General features: G+C 54.7%; 2 protein-coding genes and 1 long non-coding RNA gene across 6 annotated transcripts; 2 read left to right on the top strand and 1 right to left on the bottom strand.

The window, feature by feature from the left end:
* EFS (embryonal Fyn-associated substrate) lies at positions 1-7990 on the top strand. Of its 2 annotated transcripts, XM_036114808.2 has the most exons (6): positions 1-134; positions 3604-3882; positions 4149-4289; positions 4393-5115; positions 5496-5585; positions 6758-7990. In XM_036114808.2, the coding sequence occupies exons 1-6, from the start codon at positions 117-119 to the stop codon at positions 7190-7192; spliced, it is 1686 nt and encodes a 561-aa protein (XP_035970701.1). In that variant the 5' UTR covers positions 1-116; the 3' UTR covers positions 7193-7990. The 2 variants fall into 2 exon arrangements, with proteins under 2 accessions (XP_035970701.1, XP_035970705.1); XM_036114812.2 differs by lacking the exon at positions 4149-4289.
* Positions 6310-9053, bottom strand: LOC144378838 (uncharacterized). Its single transcript, XR_013440625.1, has 2 exons — positions 8463-9053; positions 6310-7924 (listed from the first exon to the last, which is right to left on the bottom strand). It is a non-coding gene; the product is annotated as an uncharacterized LOC144378838 (long non-coding RNA).
* A 2051-nt stretch (positions 9054-11104) lies between these two features.
* Positions 11105-17822, top strand: SLC22A17 (solute carrier family 22 member 17). Of its 3 annotated transcripts, none has more exons than XM_036114787.2 (10): positions 11105-11509; positions 11700-12206; positions 12298-12401; positions 14751-14905; positions 15500-15665; positions 15867-16012; positions 16176-16281; positions 16441-16712; positions 16957-17068; positions 17186-17822. In XM_036114787.2, exons 1-10 carry the CDS (start codon positions 11120-11122, stop codon positions 17472-17474), a joined length of 2247 nt encoding a protein of 748 aa, XP_035970680.2. In that variant the 5' UTR covers positions 11105-11119; the 3' UTR covers positions 17475-17822. The 3 variants fall into 3 exon arrangements, with proteins under 3 accessions (XP_035970680.2, XP_035970681.2, XP_035970679.2); XM_036114788.2 differs by having other exon boundaries at positions 11697-12206; positions 16441-16658; XM_036114786.2 differs by having other exon boundaries at positions 11697-12206.
* The last annotated feature ends 611 nt before the right edge of the window (positions 17823-18433 follow it).

Genomic DNA, 18433 nt, shown 5'->3' with positions numbered 1-18433 from the left:
GGAGGCCACGACTCAGGCGCCGCAGCCGGGGGCCGCCTCCATGGTGCGGGGCGACCGCTGCTGAAGTCAGCGAAAGCGAGCCTGGCCTGGAGCGGGCCGCGCGGGAGGCCAAGGCCATGGCCATAGCCACGTCGGTGAGTCCACCAGGGAGAGGAGGCTGCGGGCCATAGGCCTCCACGGTCTGCCCTGCACTCCTGTCACTTTTATTTCTGCCTTCTCTTTGTCTTTCTCCCTGGGCCCTTTCTTCTCCGAGAGGCTGTGTCCTCCACCCCCCCACCCCCACTTTTGTTTCCCTCTCTCCCTCTCACTCCCCTTCCCTAGCTGCTTCTGAGTCTAGGTTCCCCCTCTCCCCTCCTCCTCCCCATTTTCCTCTTTTTCTTTCTAGAGGCTGCCCCTGGATGGAGGGGAGGGGGCAAGCCTAGCCCGAGTCCTATCTGCTGTTTTAGGGGCGGGAACAGATGGCCACCGGTGGTTGGCAGGGGCTTGTGATTGGGAGGCAAGTAAAAGGTTGGGGGCGGGGGGGGGGCGGCTGAAAGAACGGAGGTGGCTCCAGGAAAATGGGAGAGGTCAAAGAAGCCCTTCTCTGGAGGAAGGATGGAGAAAAGGGGGGGAAATAGAGCAAAAGAGGGAGATCGGGAGGGGAGAGAGAGAAAATAGAGGGAGGAGGAGAGGTGATGTCAGCCAGCCTCTGGCCACTTTCTGGGGACTGGGGACAAAGGGAGGAGACAGCTGGCATGATGGGACGGTGGGAGGAGGCCTCCCAGAGAGCGTGTGGCCCACTGCCACCCCCCAGTTAAGGCAGCCACTCCCTCGCAAGTCAGCCGGGCCCCTGAGGAGCGGGTAGGGCAGAGGTGGCCACACCCATCATCAATCAGTCTATCAGCAACTCTGGCCTGGGTTTCTGAAGTCGTGAGGCCCAGAGGTTTGGCCCCATTGGACAGAATTCAAACCTTAACACAAGGAGGAGCTCTCCACAGCCCCACCTCTGCTTTCTGCCCAGCACGCCTTATGGTGTGAATCCAAACAACTCTGTCCCCTTTCCACCCTTCCCTAGACCCTGTGATTCCCGGGGAAAGCAAGGCTGCTGCTTGCTTTCTGACCCCCTCCAAATGGGTACTCTGGGAAGGAGGACTGTGAGGCTGGAAAGGCGAGAAGCATGGCTCCTGACATCCTCCCATACCCCTCAAGGATGAGTTCAGTTTTCACTCCTTCTCAGACCAAACTCCTTTTAGCTCCTCAATCTGTATTATGGGGAGAAGACCTTAACTCAGAGCCTGGAGAGGGGGAGGTCCTGAAAACAGTAGCTCAGGGCTAGCTGGTCAGCTGGTCTGCTTTGTAGTCCCAGGAGATAGATTTTTCTTTTTACCTAGAGGTGGGGAGTGGCATTTACGCTAATCAAACTCACAGGGTCCTAATAACAGCTAATAGTTTTTGAGCATATACTGGCCCTGTGCTGGTCCTAAGCTTTATCTTGGTTTGTCCTGGTTGTTTGATGCATTATCTCCTCCAGTCCTCGCCACAACCCTGTGAGGATAGTGCTGTTATTATCCGGAAATGGATATTTGGATATGGACATGGAATTCTACAAAGGAGGAAACCGAAGACTTGGGAAGTTCAAACAACCTGCCCAAAGTCACCCAGTTAGAAAGGGACAGAGCCAGGACTCAACCTGGGGTCTGTCTGCCTCAGAACTGTGCTCTTCACCCCCTGCCTAATCCAAAACACTAATTTCTAATTTACAATTAGAAAGAAGAGTGCTGAGCTAACCAGGAATTTGTGCCATCTGGTTAGCATGTTTTCTTTCTGTGGGATAATATCCTTTAGAAGCCAAAATATAATCAGAAAATGGTTTGATCTGGAACCAGGCAAGAGGAAAAGTCAGTTTGTTGTTAAAATCACCCAGCCATGAGGGCTGGACCACCTCTCCATGCAGGGAAATGCCAGTCAAGAGAAACATGCACTCCTGCTGGCTGAGCAGGGCCTCCTTCTGTCCAGGGTCTGGGGGCCAAATGCACCCCTGCCAGAGATCTTTAGCTTGAGACGTTTTACTGAATTAGGCCACATGGATTCCCTACTCCGGTGATGCCTCACTACCCGCTCTCCGCCACCGCTGCTTGGGGTCCTGCCCACAGGCATGGTCACTTCGCAAGCATAACACAACCAGAATATATTTCGATACTGTGAGTGGTGTAAGCTTGATTCTACCGAAGGGCAGCACAAGACCGGAGCCCTGTGAGGGGTGAATAGCAAAGGAAAGTAGGGTATAATGAAGACTTCGTATATGCTTGAGTCATGTTTGAGTCATGGACTCTACTTAACCAAGAGGTTAAGTTACTAATAGAAGAAGAAGAAAGTAGAACCTCATGTTTGTGATCGTGGAGAAGCAGTAGGGGGTGATTGAGAGTGCTGGCTCTGGAGTCAAACAGCCTGGGGTTCAAGTCACCTCCACCAGCGGCACCAGCTCTCTGTTGTGGGCAGAGTCCTACCCTATCTGTCCCAGCCTCCTTTCCAAATGGGGATAATGATGGCTCCTTCCTCATAAGGATGTTTTGAGATTAAATGAGATGAGATGATTAGTGTAAAGACTTGCACCATGTCTGGATCCATAATTTGCACTTGATATCTGTGACCTACCACCTGAGCAGGTGGCTCTCAAAACAACAAAGCTTAGATGTCCCTACCAGACAGGCCTGGAAACAGGCTGATAAATGTTTGCTCTTGGTTGGTCTGCCAGGCCCTCCTCCACACACAAACACACACACACACACAGTAGAGTGTATACTCTTTCTCCTCTCCATGGTAACGTCAGCTTCCTCTGATAGAACCTTATTTGCTGAGACTGAGAACAAAACAGTTGCTTCAGTTTCTGTTTTCTTCCTTTTTATGCCCGGGCACTGTCTGGGCTGGGTTTTTCCCAGTCTCTCTCAGACTGATGGGTCTCTGTTGCCACTCAATCTAATTCCGCTTGTGGGGGATGCTGAGTGGGAAACAGGGAAGGTGAAGGAGATTCTCTGGCAGACCTTAGCAGGGCTTTCTCATGTACACAGAGCTTTGGAGGAAATTCATTCAACACATGTTTATTGAGACCTGATTCCAGGTGAAGCCCTTTCACAGGGGCCAGGAATATAGCAGTCCCTGTTTTCCCAGAGCTTACAGGGTAAGGGAAGAGATAGATAATAAGAAACGAAATTGGCAAATAATATAAAGTATGATGAAGGAAACAATGGTGGAGACAGACACAGAGTGGGGTAGGGAGAAGAGTGAAGAAAAGACCTCTTTGAGAAGGAGACACTTAAGCAGAAATGAAGGATGCAAAAGGGCCAGTCAGGTAATGAGTCAGGGCAAGAGCATTCTGGGTCAAGGAAACCACAAGTACAAAGGCCCTGAAGCGGGAAAGAATTTCTCTAGTTCAAGGAATAGAAGGGAAGAGGAAGAGTACAGGGATGAAGCTGGAGACAAGGCAGGACCCAGTCAAGAAGAGCTGAGTCAGTTCAGATTTGTAGCTTGAAGGAAATGGGGAGCTCTCTGATATTTCTGAGCAAGGGACCTGATGACCTGATATGTGTGTGAGACCCCTCTCCCCACTCCCGCCTCACCCACCAGGCCCAGCTGGCCCGGGCACTCTACGACAACACTGCTGAGTCCCCCCAGGAGCTGTCCTTCCGCCGAGGGGACGTTCTACGGGTACTGCAGAGGGAGGGCGCCGGTGGGCTGGATGGCTGGTGCCTCTGCTCTCTGCATGGCCAGCAGGGCATTGTGCCCGCCAACAGAGTGAAGCTCCTTCCTGCTGGCCCGGCACCCCAGCCCAGCGTCACCCAGGTGCCCCCAGCCCAGCCTGGCTCACCACATCCAGCCCCAGAGCACAGCAATGAGGACCAGGAGGTGAGAGCTGGAGCCCTCCCCACCCCAAGCCAGAAGAGCCCCGTTCCGCTCTGCTGGTACCTGCAGCAAGGTGGGGCAGGGCCATCCCTGAGACCGTTGCTCTTCACGGACCCGGTGCTGGGTGAAACCTGTCTGCCACCCTTCCTGGGCTCTTATCCCATTGGCATGGGGGGGGGAGTTGGAAGGGGTGTTAGCTCCTCTATGGCGTATATTAGCTGCTTCTCTTGTCCCCACTCCTGACCCACCCATCTGTCTTGACCCCCCAGGTATATGTGGTGCCACCCCCAGCTCGGCCTTGTCCTACCTTAGGACCTCCGGCTGGACCCTGCCCACCCTCCCCTGATCCCATCTACAAGGTCCCCAGAGGGAGTGGGGCCCAGCTGGCTGCCCCTGGAGACACCGTGGAGGTGAGGGCTAGACATCCATGTGTATGTTGGGCAGGGAACAGAGGGCTCTCAGTGGGCGTCCACCGCGGAGTCAGGATAACCGATGGCTCTGCTCCCTCTCCAGGTCTACGACGTGCCCCCCACTGCCGTCCGAGTTCCCTCCAGTGGCCCCTATGACTCCCCTGCCTCCTGCACCCGCCCTCTGGCCCACGTTGCCCCGCAGCCCCCGGGAGAGGATGAAGCTCCCTATGATGTGCCTTTGACCCCAAAGCTACCGTCAGAGCTGGAACCGGATCTCGAGTGGGAGGGGGGCCGGGAACCCGAGCCCCCCCTCTATGCTGCCCCCTCCAACTTGAAACGGGCCTCAGCCCTGCTCAATCTATACGAAGCGCCGGAGGAACTGCTGGCAGATGGGGAAGGTGGAGGCACCGATGAGGGCATTTACGATGTGCCCCTGCTGGGGCCAGAGGCACCCCCTTCTCCAGAGCCCCCAGGAGCCTCAGCCTCCAATGACCTGGACACCTTGGCCCTGCTTCTGGCCAGAAGCCCCCCACTCCCACACAGGCCCCGCTTACCCTCAGCCGAGAGCCTGTCCCGCCGCCCTCTGCCTGCTCTGCCTGTCCCTGAGGCCCCCAGCCCTTCCCCTGCTCCCTCTCCTGCTCCAGGCCGGAAAGGCAGCATCCAGGATCGACCTCTACCCCCACCCCCACCCCGCCTGCCTGGCTATGGGGGCCCCAAGGTTGAGGGGGATCCAGAGGGTGGGGAGGTAGAGGACGATCCAACAGGACACCACAATGAGTATGAGGGCATCCCGATGGCTGAGGAGTACGATTATGTCCACCTGAAGGTGAGCTCCCCTCCCACCAGAAATACCCCCCAAGATAACCAGAGGGAGGAGTGAGGAGGCCTGGGGCCCAGAGGGACCCTCCCTTTCTTCCCTCCTCCCTTCCTCCACTGGCCCTGCACCCTATGGCCTGGGACCCCAGTACTTGGTCCCACCACTTGTACTGGTGCCACACTCTTAAACCCAGCCTGGGGTCCCCAAGCCATCTGACCTGCCACCAGAACTCTCCCAGACCTGGAGTCAAGGGCCTGCAACTTCTGATGGCTGTAGAGACCTGGGGAAGAAAGGGGGAGGGGGAAGAGGCAGGAACACAGCAGGAGAGGGGTGGGGGACACCTGCCCTGCTCCTCCACCCCTGCTCTGAGACCCTGGTCCCTCCCACAGGGCATGGATAAAGCTCAGGGATCTAGGTCCCTGGATAAAGCCTTCTCAGGGGATCCTGAACTGCTGGAGAGGGGGTCACCGGAGCAGCAGGTAACCCTGTGGGGACGGTGCTAGAGAAGGGGGACAGGAAGGAGGAACAGGAACTTGGAGGAAGCAGCAAGGGAGAGAGATTAGGGTGGGGGTAAGAACTCAGGGAGCCAGAGCTGGGGTAGAGAGAAGCGAGAATTCAGCAGGAAGGACTGGAACCTGGAAAAGGATATCAGGAATTCAGAAAGAGGGTAAAGAATGTGTTGGAGAGGAATCAGAAAACCAAGCAGCCAAGGAAGCAGAGAGAATTTTGGGCTGGGCCAGGTGACTTCTGAAGTTCCTTCCAACTGTGAATTCCTGGGTTCCTAAGAGACGGGGCTTCTAATCCCAGCTCCACCAGTAAGAAGCCAGGGGCCCTGAAGTCACCAGTTAATCTCTCTGGGCCTCAGGAAAGTGAGGTGGTCTCCCTGACTGTCTAGAATGGTCCTAAGCATAGCTACCATTTATCAGGCAGATGCCAAGTGCGGACCCTGTGCTAAGCACATCGCACGGGTCAGCACTAATCACAGCCACAGTCAGTACTGGTACAGTGCTCACCGTGTGCAACGTTCTGTTCTAAGCCCTCTCTGCATGCTGCGGCATTCACCGCCCCGCAGCCTTGGGAGGCAGGCGCTAGAACGGCACTACCCAATATGGTGGCCACTAGCCACATGCGGCTACCGCGCACTTGAAATGTAGCTAGTCTGAACTGAAAGGCACTGTAAGTATAAAACAAACGCACACCAGGTTTTGCACTTAGAACAAAAAGAAACGTCAGTCATTTTTATATTGATTACATGTTGAAATTACAACAATTTTTATATCTGGAGTTAGAAAAAAAAATCTTTCTTTTTACTTTTCTCAACATGGCTACTAGAAAAATTTTGCTTACAGACGTGGTTCACATTATGTTGATACTGGACAGCATAAAATGGGCCAGATGCCCCATTTTAGAGAGAAGGAACCAAGTTCAGAGACTAGTTTGAATCCAGATTGATCTGACATCAGCTCCTCCGGGCACTTTCCTGGCCCTGGCTATGAGAATTTAAATGTTCTGGTGGGCAGGGGGAGGAGCTCGGGTAAAAAGGAGGGACTGAAGGGAAGGAATGAGGAACCGAGGAAGGGAAGGAGGGAGGAAAGCCCTGCCGGAGTAGCACCACTGGAGCGTGCCCGCCAACCACTCCTCTTGCCGCCAGGAGGCCCCGTCCCAAGGGGAGCCGCTGGATCTGCCCACCGGAGACCTACAGCTCCTGCACTTCTACGCAGGCCAGTGCCAGAGCCACTACTCAGCACTGCAGGCGGCCGTGGCGGCCCTCATGTCCAGCACCCAGGCCAAGCAGCCCCCACGCCTCTTCGTGCCCCATGGCAAGCGGGTGGTGGTGGCCGCTCACCGGCTGGTGTTTGTTGGGGACACTCTGGGTCGGCTGGCAGCGTCCGCCCCGCTGCGAGCGCGGGTCGGGGCTGCAGGTACAGCGCTGGGCCAGGCACTGCGGGCCACAGTGCTGGCTGTCAAGGGGGCTGCCCTGGGCTACCCGTCCCACCCTGCGGCCCGAGAGATGGCGCAGCGCGTGGCGGAGTTGGCAGGGCAGGCCTTGCAGTTCACCTCTCTGCTCTCCAGCCTGGCCCCCTGAGGGCCCCCTCGGGGCCCTGCTCCGCCCCTCTCCTGCCTGCCGGAGCTCCCTTTTGGGCCTTGGGCGGCCGGAGGGCTCCGTTTTAGGGACCGGGAGAGGTGGGGGCATCTTTCCCCTTCCGGTCATCTCAGTCTCTCACAGAGATGTCCCTCCCCCTCCCGCAGGTTTTTGTACGAGCCATTTTGTATAAATTATTTATATTTAATATTATTCCCTGTTTTGTCAGGGGCAGGTGCCAGGCCCTTTGGGGCAGGGAGGAACTGGACTCTTTTTTCTCTCAGCCTAGGGTGGAGGTTCTTGGTCACTGCACTGCCCCCACCTCTGGAAATGGCCCCACAGAGAAGCAGGTGGCTGAAGCCTGGGGCCACCCGGAGCCCCTTTCTTGTCCTGGTTCTTGGCTCTAGAACATCAGCACCTCACTGTTGGTCGAGAGTGAGGGCAGGACATTGACCGCCCAAAATGTGGAGGTCTGGGAGAGGCCCGACGGCTCCTCCCCACGGGAGGCAGGACAGAGCTGGGCCTCAGTAAGCCCCGCTGTCTGGTTCTCTGCCTCTGCTTCTTGGGTGCTTCGGGGAGGAGCTGGGACTGGTGGCCCTTGGCCAAACCGACGGGACACACACTGTGGGCAGGATGTCCTTAGGTTTGGGGGGAGATTTTGCTGTTATTTTCAGTAACTATTCATTTGGCGGGTTTCAGCTCCCATGATGTGCCAAGCACAGTTCTGAAGGTACACTGTGGGATGGGATGGACATAATTGCGTCAGTTAAAATAAGTAAATAAAAAAAAAAATACCTGCCACAGATTCAACAGTTGCTGGTAATGGAAATAAACAGGGTGATGTGAGGGACTAACTGGATGAGGGAAAGGCCATTGAAGGAGACTTTGGACAGGATGGTGGGGAGGTGATATCTGAGCTGAGGCCCCAGGGATGAGAGCATCAAGAAGAGTCTGAGAACTAGCATTCCCAGAAGGCAGACAGATTACTGACTGGGGTGCAGGCCTTTCCTTCAAGACTTCACTGTCACACAATGTCACTAGAGAGGTGCACATGTGGAAAGAGGTTGGCCTCACGTGAGCCTTGAAAGGTGCCATGCTGAAGAGATCACCCCAGTGAAGGCCTATCCTCAGCTTGGCGCCACAGGACAGCTCTGGCCAACTGGACAGTGCTGCTGGCTGGCCTGGGTGCCCTCTCCCTTAGGTTAACGCAAGAAGGTCTGGCCCCTTCAGCCCCCCTTCCCAGGTCTCCTGCTGACCATCCTTCTAGACACACCTTTTAGAGGAGCCAAGGAGCCAAGTGAATGCAATGTGCTGTTAGTCCATAGTCCTCAAGCGCTGGTGAAATTGACAAGCCATGACTTAGATGGGAGATCACTCTAGCCACTTACCACAGGGAAGAAGTCCAAGCCACATATCCATTGCTTCCGTTGTACTTTCCCCAGATGACACCTTGGCACCGTGACTGGATTAGAGGCACCCCGAACTTCAGTCACAGTCTGAGTCTCTTGCCCCCCCTCTATGCCTTTGCCTTCTCCATTTTGGGTTCCTTCTTTCTCATTTCACTCTCCAAGAAAACTCACTTCCAGACTCTGGAGTCACCCAAATTCACCCTTGTGTGTTGAAGACTTATAACAGGGCTATCCTCCATCATCTCCCAGAAAGAATGTCAAGAGATCAACCTGGAAATAGAGTCAGAGGTTTCAGTGCAAGTCCCAGATCTGCCATGCAGCTATGTGTCTGCAGGTAAATCCCGTCAGTCCCTCTGAGTCCTGGCTTTACCTTTTTGTTTTGTTTTGTTTTGTTTATTTATTTATTTTTAAGACTTTATTCGGTTGACAGAGAGAGCGGAAGGCAGAGGCAGAGGGAGAAGCAGACTCCCTGCTGAGCAGGGAGCCCAATGCGGGACTCGATCCAGGGACTCCAGGATCATGACCTGAGCCAAAGGCAGTCGCTTAACCAACTGAGCCACCCAGGCGCCCCCCCGGCTTTACCTTTAATAGGAGGATGATCATAATGGTCTCACGGGGTTGTGAGGCCGTAACAAGATAACGCATGTGAATGGCCCAGTGCCACATAAAGTTAAGGGATTATATTACAATTTCAGGACAGACACAAGGACAATTGGATCCCCAAACAATGTTGGCTGTGACCGCACCAAAGTAAATCCTAAAGAGATACCGAAATGAGTCGGGGTAAAGGAGCAGTGGGAAGCTGCTTAATGTATTAGAAGAGTTCCCATATTTGGAAAATTTCTGAACAGAGGAGACAAATTGGAAGTGTGTGGTTCAGTAGAGAGAAGAGGCAATGGACTTCCTGGTTGAGACTAACAGCACACTCCTTTCTAGCCCTTAACCTTAGACTGGAGAATACAGTATGTATTAGGTATTAAATATCTTAGAGAAGTGTGTTTCTAACTTGAGTGTACATATACCTGGGGATCTGGTTAAAAGGGAGATAATGATTCAAGGGCTTGGATTCTGCATTTCTAACAAGCTCCTGGATGACATGGGAGTACTGTTCTGTAAATCACACTTTGAGTAGCAAGTCTAGGGGTTAGGGTAGGCTTCTCTGAGGCAGATATGCTTCAGCTGATAGCTGAAGGATGAGAACTTGACTAGGAGAGGAGAAGCCCTCAGGCATAAAGACCAACTTGTGCAAGGGCCCTGTGGCATTGGAAAAACTGAAAGAAGGCCCGTACGATGAGTGCAGTCTGGGGAGAGAAGTGAGGTGAAGCACCAGGGAGCATGGGATCAAGCATGCAGGAGCATGTATGAGGCTTCTGGAATATTAGTATTTACCTTGTTGGCGAGGAGGAGACATTGAAGGCTGTTAAGCAGGAAAGGGACACGAACAGATCTGCATTTTGAAAAAATCACTCCACCTGCACTAGAAATAAGGCTGGGGAAGGGGGTAGAAATGATGTGGATGCAGAACACCAGTTAGGAGGCTCAAGCAGTCTGGGCAGCAGGTAGCTTGACTAATGGTGGTAGAGATGTAGAAGCAGAGTAAGAACTACACAGGAAGTAAAATGGACAGCATTTTGTAAAGGATTTGACATGAGGGTAAGGAGGAGGCCTTGTAAGGGCTGTCACCTGAGCACCTGGCCACTGTTGAGTGCTGACGGTACCATTCACTGGGGGAAAGAAGCACTAGAGAACAACCACGTTACAGGGGGAAGAGCATGAGTTTGGTCTTGGACGTATTGAGTTTGAGGTCCCTGTGAGTCACCCAAGGTTAAGAGGATGAATAAGTGGTGGCTTCATAGGTCTGGGGCTCAGAAGCGAGGTGGGAGCTGGAGATGTAGATCTGGAGATCAGGTTTGTATTGTTTATATCGGGGGTGAATGAGGCCGTGGACATGGGTGAGATTTCAAGGTGGGAAAGAACAGTGAAATGAGAGGAGGACCCAGGACCAAGCCTCATCAGGATCGCAGACACAATGATGGTGAAAAAGAGGAGGAGGAGCCTGCCATGGAGAAAAGAGGAGCAAGAGAAAGAAAATGAGGAGTGTATGAGACTTAGCAACCAAAAAAGGAAGTGTTTAGAGGAAGGGGTGGTCAACAGTGCCAAATGATGTTGAGAAATGACAAGACAGGGTGGTCTTGTAGAGGACCGCAACCAGGGCTGTTTACAGGGTCCAACCCAGTCCTCCATGCACATACCCTGAACTGTAGTTGCCAGTATACACGGCTGTCTCCCAAGTAAGCTACTTCAAGGTGGTCTTCTCCATCCTGTCATCCCCCAAAGCCTAGCACAAGGCCAGGCACATAACAGACGCTTAATAAATTTTACTGAGGAATCAGTGGATGGGTGGAAAGATGGCTGGATAGCTGGATGAATGAATGATGAGGAAGAACTGGAAGCAAAGAAGGACTTTCTGGCAACTGCCTGGGTAGCTACTATCCTTCAGCTTTCTTTCCTTTTTACCGCAATGGCCCGCAGACCCAGGGAACAGAGACAGAGCCCCTGGGCCCTGGCCCCCCTTCCTCCCTCTGACGAAGAGTCTGGACCGAAGGTTCTGCTGACGTGGGAAGGGGGAGGAGAGTCTGGAGGAAGGGGAGGGGAAAGCAGCACAGAGATCGCAGAGACGAAGGAGGCGCCCGCGGCTGCAGAGCTGCAGAGCGGGGTCTCTCCGGCCTCTGTGTCCGGGCATCGGGCCCCCCACCGGGCCAGAGGACAGCGCATCCTTTCGGTGCAGGCCGGCAGGGCCCCTGCGGTCGGCAAGCTGGCTCCCCGGGTGGCCACCGGGACCCCCGAGCCCAATGGCGGGGGCGGCAGCAAAATCGACAGCACTGTAGAGATCACCCCCAGCCCCAACGGAGTAAGTGCCTGCGCCCTGGGGGCTACGCCATCATCCCCCCCTCGCCCCCCGCAGCCGCCAAGCGCCTGGCATCTTCCTCCCGCGCACCCCCCGCCCCTGACCACCTTCCTCGCGCCCGCCCTCTTCCCTTGCTCTGCGGCTTTCTCTGCTTCTCCGCTTCACCCCTCTCCCCCCCCCACCCCCCCAGCAGGTCGGGACCCTCGGAGATGCGGTGCCCACGGAGCAGCTGCAGGGTGAGCGGGAGCGCGAGCGCGAGCGGGAGGGGGAGGGCGACGCGGGCGGCGACGGAATGGGCAGCAGCCTGTCGCTGGCCGTGCCCCCCGGCCCCCTCAGCTTTGAAGCGCTGCTCGCCCAGGTGGGGGCGCTGGGCGGCGGCCAGCAGCTGCAGCTCGGCCTCTGCTGCCTGCCCGTGCTCTTCGTGGCGCTGGGCATGGCCTCAGACCCCATCTTCACCCTGGCGCCCCCACTGCATTGCCACTACGGGGGCTTTGCCCCCAACGCGTCTGGCTGGGAGCAGCCCCCCAACGCCAGCGGCGTCAGCGTCGCCAGCGCGGCCCTAGCAGCCAGCGCCGCCAGCCGCGTCGCCACCAGTACGGACCCGTCGTGCAGCGGCTTCGCCCCGCCGGACTTCAACCATTGTCTCAAGGACTGGGACTATAATGGGTTGCCGGTACTCACCACCAACGCCATCGGCCAGGTGAGGCGGCCTGCTGGGCCGCGGGTCTGGGGGCGGGCCCAGAGCGGGGAGCACGAGGCCTCACGCGGCTATATCCCTCTCACATTCCCAGTGGGATCTAGTGTGTGACCTGGGCTGGCAGGTGATCCTGGAGCAGATCCTCTTCATCCTGGGCTTTGCCTCTGGCTACCTGTTCCTGGGCTACCCGGCAGACAGGTGAGGGCTGCAGTGGGGACAGGGCAAGTAGAGAGGAGGGGATGCTAGGGTGGTTAGCACAGACAGGTGGCCTTTGCACGAGGTGGAAGAGGATTCACTGGACTCTGCAGTCTTCTGGACTTCTGTTCAATGATATGCAGCCCCAGCCCTGTCTCAACTTCACTCCCCATCAAGAAATACTCCTTCCATACCTCTTCTGCACAAGGGAATAATATACCACCCATTCCCCCATCCCCATATCCATGGATCAAGGGTTCATCTTCAAAGACAATAGCCCCATCCCAACTGACCAAAAACCCTGCCTCCACAGATCAAAAGTCCTAGCTCCTCCTCTATTGTCCCTGTCACCACTAACCACCTCCCTCTCTATCTTCATAGATGAATAGACTCATCTCCAGTAATAGCCCCATCTACATGACAGGTTTCATCTCAATGGCCTTATTCCTACAGATCATTATGTTAATTCCTAAATATCAACAGCCACATTCTCACTGACCTGTGTAGTTCAACTCTACAAATGACTCCACCCTTATGGGTCAGTAGTCCAGCCCCCATGGATCAATAACCACAATAGCAAACCCCCCCCCCAAGATTAATAGTCCCATCCTCATGGATCTTCAGTGCTCTTAGATCCTCTCAGATCAAAAGCCCAATTTGCATGAATCAATGGCCTCATCTCAAAGATCAACAGCTTATTCCCACCAACCAATAGCTCTTCCCAGGGATCAAAACTCCCAATTCCTCTGATTCTTGACACCATCCACTGACCAGGTGTTCCATCTCCACTGACCATCCTCATGGATTATTAGACTCATCTCCACCCATCTACAGTCCCATCCAAATGGATTCATAGCTCAACTCCCATGGATCAAACGCAATCCAACATTCAATAATCCCTAAAATCAATACCTATCTTCACTGCCCAATAGCCACACACCCATTAGGCAAATGTTCCTAAACCCACAGGTCAACAACCCATTCTCATGCATTAGTGGTCTCATTCCCACAGACCAGTAGCATCGTTCTTATGGAATAATACCCTCATTCCTAAATACCAATAATTCAGTCTCCTAAATTCAGTAGCCTTGGCCTCATTAACCAATAAGTTCATCTCCATGGGAAAATGAAGCTTCACTCTCAGGGATCAGTCCCCCTTCCCAATGATCACTGACCCCTATCTTCATCCCCATAGTTCAGTGGTTTTTTTTTTTTTTTTTTTTTTTTTTTTAAGATTTTTATTTATTTGACAGAGAGAGACACAGTAAGAGAGGGAACACAAGCAGGGGGAATGGGAGAGGGAGAAGCAGGCTTCCCGCTGAGCAGGGAGCCTGATGTGGGGCTCGAACCCCAGTACCCTGGGATCATGACTTGAGGTGAAGGCAAACACCTAACAACTGAGCCACCCAGACACCCCAGATCAGTGGTCTTATCCCCAAAGATCAATAGTCCAGCCTCCAAGGATCAGTAGCCCTGTCCTCATTGACATAGTCAGTGACCATCATTACTGACCAATAGTCTCAGCTTCCCTAATCTGTGAACCCCTGCTTACTGATTATCCCCACGAATCATACCCCCATAGATTCATTCCCCATTGACCAACAGCCCCATCCACCCAAGGACTAATGTCCCCATCTCATGAATCAATGGCCTCATCCCCAAAGATATTTGTCCAGTCTTCAAAGATTAATGATCATGCCCATTGATCGTTTACCCCATGGATTAATAAATAGTTATATTCCCATGGATCATTGGATCTTCTGGCAAGTGACCCCATCCCCACTGACCATCTTTATGGATTAATTGACCCATGAACCAACTCATGGAACAATGGCCTCATCCCCCTAAATCAATGATTCAGTTCTCTAAGATCAATAGCTACATCTTCACAAATATTATCCTCGTGCATAAGTAGCCAATGACCTCGCCTACACAGATCTATAGTTCCAACCCCATATATCAATGACTTCATCTCCTTTGACCAGTCTGAGCAAGGCAAGCTCTATCCCCATTGGCCAATAGCTCTATCCCCAAGGATCAATTGTTCCATGTCCCTTAAGCAGTTATCTAATCTCCTTTAATGGTAGGTTTCACTTCCATGCTCTCATCTCTGACCAACAGGCCCATCCACAAGTCAATCCCCTGCAGATCCATAGCTACGCCCCAGTGCCCAGGACCCAGACATTGCTTATCCATGGTCCCCATCCCTTCCCATCTTCTCTAGCCTCAGTCCAACTTTTTATCCCAGGGCCTCATCCTCACACCTCCAGCTTTGAAGCCGGCAGCCTGGCCCCACCCAGCAACTCCTCTTCCAGGGAGTCTGGGTGACCAGAGGCCCTCCTCCCTTTCCAGGTTCGGCCGTCGAGGGATTGTGCTGCTGACCTTGGGGCTGGTGGGCCCCTGTGGAGTGGGAGGGGCTGCTGCAGGCTCCTCCACAGGTGTCATGGCCCTCCGATTCCTCCTAGGCTTTCTACTTGCTGGAGTTGACCTTGGTGTCTACCTGATGCGTGAGTGGCAGCTTCCCAGATGTCCTTCCCTTGAGGCTCCTGCCTGCCTGTCTGCATCCCCAGGCTGTTCCAACTGCCCCTTAGGGTCCCCTCAGTCCCTTCATAGCCCCAAATTTCAGCTGTCCAGGATCTGAACTTTTTGCCCTAGCCTTTGAAGGATCCAGGGCCTTTGCTTCTCTCCACACCCCTCCTCCTTAGCAACCCCCCCCCCCACACACACAAATCTTTAAGGCCTTCCTTGCCCTTGACTTACTGCTGTCAGAGAATGGTGCCTTATTTAAAAATGAAATCCTGATAGCTGTATGCCCTTGGATAAGGGTTGATATGAAGGTCAAATAAGAGGTCTGATGTGAAAGGGCCTGTAAAATAGGAATGAACACTCACCAGGGACTCTGGCCCTTGAGCCCTCCCAGGTTTGAGTAGGAGAGGAGAGAGGACTGAACAGTCTCTCCACTCTTTGCCACTCAGAGGTTAGTCTGTGGGAGGTGATGGCTGCGGCCTCCACTCGGGGTCTGACCTCGTTCTCTGTCCTCCCTCCCTCTCTCCTCTCTCCCATTCCTCCTTCCTCCCTGGCGTCTCCTCCTGTATCTCTAGGCCTGGAGCTGTGCGACCCAACCCAGAGGCTTCGGGTGGCCCTGGCAGGGGAGTTGGTGGGGGTGGGGGGGCACTTCCTGTTCCTGGGCCTGGCCCTTGTCTCTAAGGACTGGCGATTTCTGCAGCGAATGATCACCGCTCCCTGCATCCTCTTCCTGTTTTATGGGTTAGTATCATCCTCCACCTGTTGTCTGGCCATCCCCACCTCTATCTCTAGCCTGGCTCTAGCCTGGAGACCCTTCCTCTTCTCCACTACCCCTTGTCCAGACCTGCCCCAGCCCCGGCCCCTCAGAGGTGGGAGTTTCCCACCCCTGGATCAGGAGATGGGAGACCTCAGAGTGCACCCCCACCCCCACCCCATCCCTAGCTGGCCTGGTCTGTTTCTGGAGTCTGCAAGGTGGCTAATAGTGAAGCGACAGATTGAGGAGGCCCAATCCGTGCTGAGGATCCTGGCTGAGCGGAACCGGCCCCATGGGCAGATGCTGGGAGAAGAGGCACAGGAGGCCCTGCAGGGTAAGAGACAGGGGTCCCTATAGGTGATACCTCACATGTACACGATAGTACCCTCTCCATGGTTATAGCTGTGCCACCTCCCAGGGTCCCCACCACCCACGTGGGAGGACCCTGGATTCTCAGCTGTTTCTTCTAACAGACAGCTCCTCTCTCTTTCCCAAAGACCTGGAGAACACCTGCCCTCTCCCTGCAACATCCTCCTTTTCCTTCGCTTCCCTCCTCAACTACCGCAACATCTGGAAAAATCTGCTTATCCTGGGCTTCACCAAGTGAGCCTGGGTGTCTGAGCCAAGGGCCAGGCCAGTAGCTGGAATGGGGGCTGGCTGGGTGGGGAAGGCCTGAGGACCCCTGCAGAGGGCAGCCAGGGCAGTGGAAGGCTGTGCATGGGGATTCAGACACTGCTGTTTGCTTTACCCCCCTTCTCACAGCTTTATTGCCCACGCCATTCGCCACTGCTACCAGCCTGTGGGAGGAGGAGGGAGCCCATCGGACTTCTACCTGTGCTCCCTGCTAGCCAGCGGCACAGCAGCCCTGGCCTGTGTCTTCCTGGGGGTCACCGTGGACCGATTTGGCCGCCGGGGCATCCTGCTACTCTCGATGACCCTCACAGGCATTGCGTCCTTGGTTCTGCTGGGCCTGTGGGATTGTGAGCATCCTCCCTTCCCCACAGTGTGGGCTGAGCAAAGGAACCCCAGCAGAGGTGCCTCAGACAGGCTCAGCCACTGCTTCTGGCACAGGTCCCCCCAAGACCAGACCAGACCCTGCCCAGACCTTCCACAGTCCTCCCTGTGGCCACACAACCCTGTCTGTTCTCCCAACCAATTAGTGGATGCCCAGAGCCCACCCGGCTAGAGCCATGGGATCAGAGAGCCAAGGGGATGATGCCAGGGCCTAGGCCAAGCATGATCTCACCTCCATTCACATCCTCCCTCTTGGTACTCCAGATCTGAACGAGGCTGCCATCACCACCTTCTCTGTCCTTGGCCTCTTCTCCTCCCAAGCTGCTGGCATCCTCAGCACCCTCCTTGCTGCTGAAGTCATCCCTACCACTGTCCGGTGAGAGCAGTGCTGCTCCAGCTGAGGAAGGGCCTGAGGGAGGGAGGGAAGGCTGCTGGAGAAAGGTTGGGGTGAGGCCCACAGCTAGAGGCTGAGCGCCTCCTCCGTCTCTACCAGGGGCCGAGGCCTGGGCCTGATCATGGCACTGGGGGCTCTTGGAGGGCTGAGTGGCCCAGCTCAGCGCCTCCACATGGGCCATGGAGCTTTCCTGCAGCATGTGGTACTGGCGGCCTGTGCCCTCCTCTGCATCCTCAGCATCATGCTTCTGCCGGAGACCAAGCGCAAGCTCCTGCCCGAGGTGCTCCGGGATGGGGAGCTGTGCCGCCGGCCCTCCCTGCTGCGGCAGCCACCCCCTAACCGCTGTGACCATGTCCCACTGCTCGCTACCCCCAACCCTGCCCTCTGAGTGGCCTCTGAGCACCCTGGCAGGAGGCTGGCTCGTACTGAAAGGTGGCGTAAGGCCCTGGCAAGCAGGTTGGGAGGACTGAGTGAGGAAGGCAGGGCTGCCCAGAAGGCGCAGAGGCACCTCACGCCAGCCATCAAGGAGGGCTCAGAGGGCTGTCCCCACCCCCATCTCCTCCCTGCTTTGTGTTCACTTCCTTGGCAAGAGTCAGGGGACAGGGAGTGAGCTCCACAGTGTAACCACTAGGTCTGGGCTCCATCCTGTGCCCAAAGACATCCTCCCAGACCTCATTCTTTCTTGCTCTATCATTCTGTTTCAATAAAGACATTTTGAATAAATGAGCATACCATAGCCTGGACTTCCCTCCCTTCTGTTGTCCTGTCTCTTGGGGGAAGGTTTCTTTGAGTGGAACCAAAATCAGTTCCCTCCCCACCTTCCTGTGCCTTGCCTCTCTGTTAACTTACACACAACCACCACCCTTTATGGATGGCTTGCTATGCTGCTAAGACTGGGCTAGGCACTTCACAAACTCCACTCAACCATTTAGTCCTTCCAACACCCCCAAGGTCGGTGTTTGGATCAACTAGAAGTTTTTTTATTGTTGCAAGCAATAAAAACTGACCATAATGAACTTAAACAAAAAGGGGAATTTATTGGAGGGATGTGGTGGGGAGCTCACAGAACAGACGGAGAAGCAGAACTAGTCATAAAAGGTCAGGAACCAGAGAGGCCCCCTCTCCAGGGAGTAGGAACCAGGGCCTCACCTGGATGAATGACCTCCCATGGGATTCCATCTTTGGATCATCCCACTGATGATTCATTTCCAGACAGCAAATGACTGGCTAGCTTGAGTAACATGCCTGCATCCCTACCCATATTACTGACAACTGGGAAGATGCAAAGCCACAACTGAGTGCTGTTAGCAGAAGTAGGATTGGATGTTGTGCAGGTAAAAACAATGG

The sequence above is a fragment of the Halichoerus grypus genome, chromosome 8 (genome assembly GCF_964656455.1).
Source record: "Halichoerus grypus chromosome 8, mHalGry1.hap1.1, whole genome shotgun sequence".
NCBI classification, from domain to species: Eukaryota; Metazoa; Chordata; class Mammalia; order Carnivora; family Phocidae; genus Halichoerus; species Halichoerus grypus.
The sequence above is the reverse complement of the archived record's forward strand: the minus strand, read 5'-3'. Positions and strand labels throughout refer to the sequence as shown.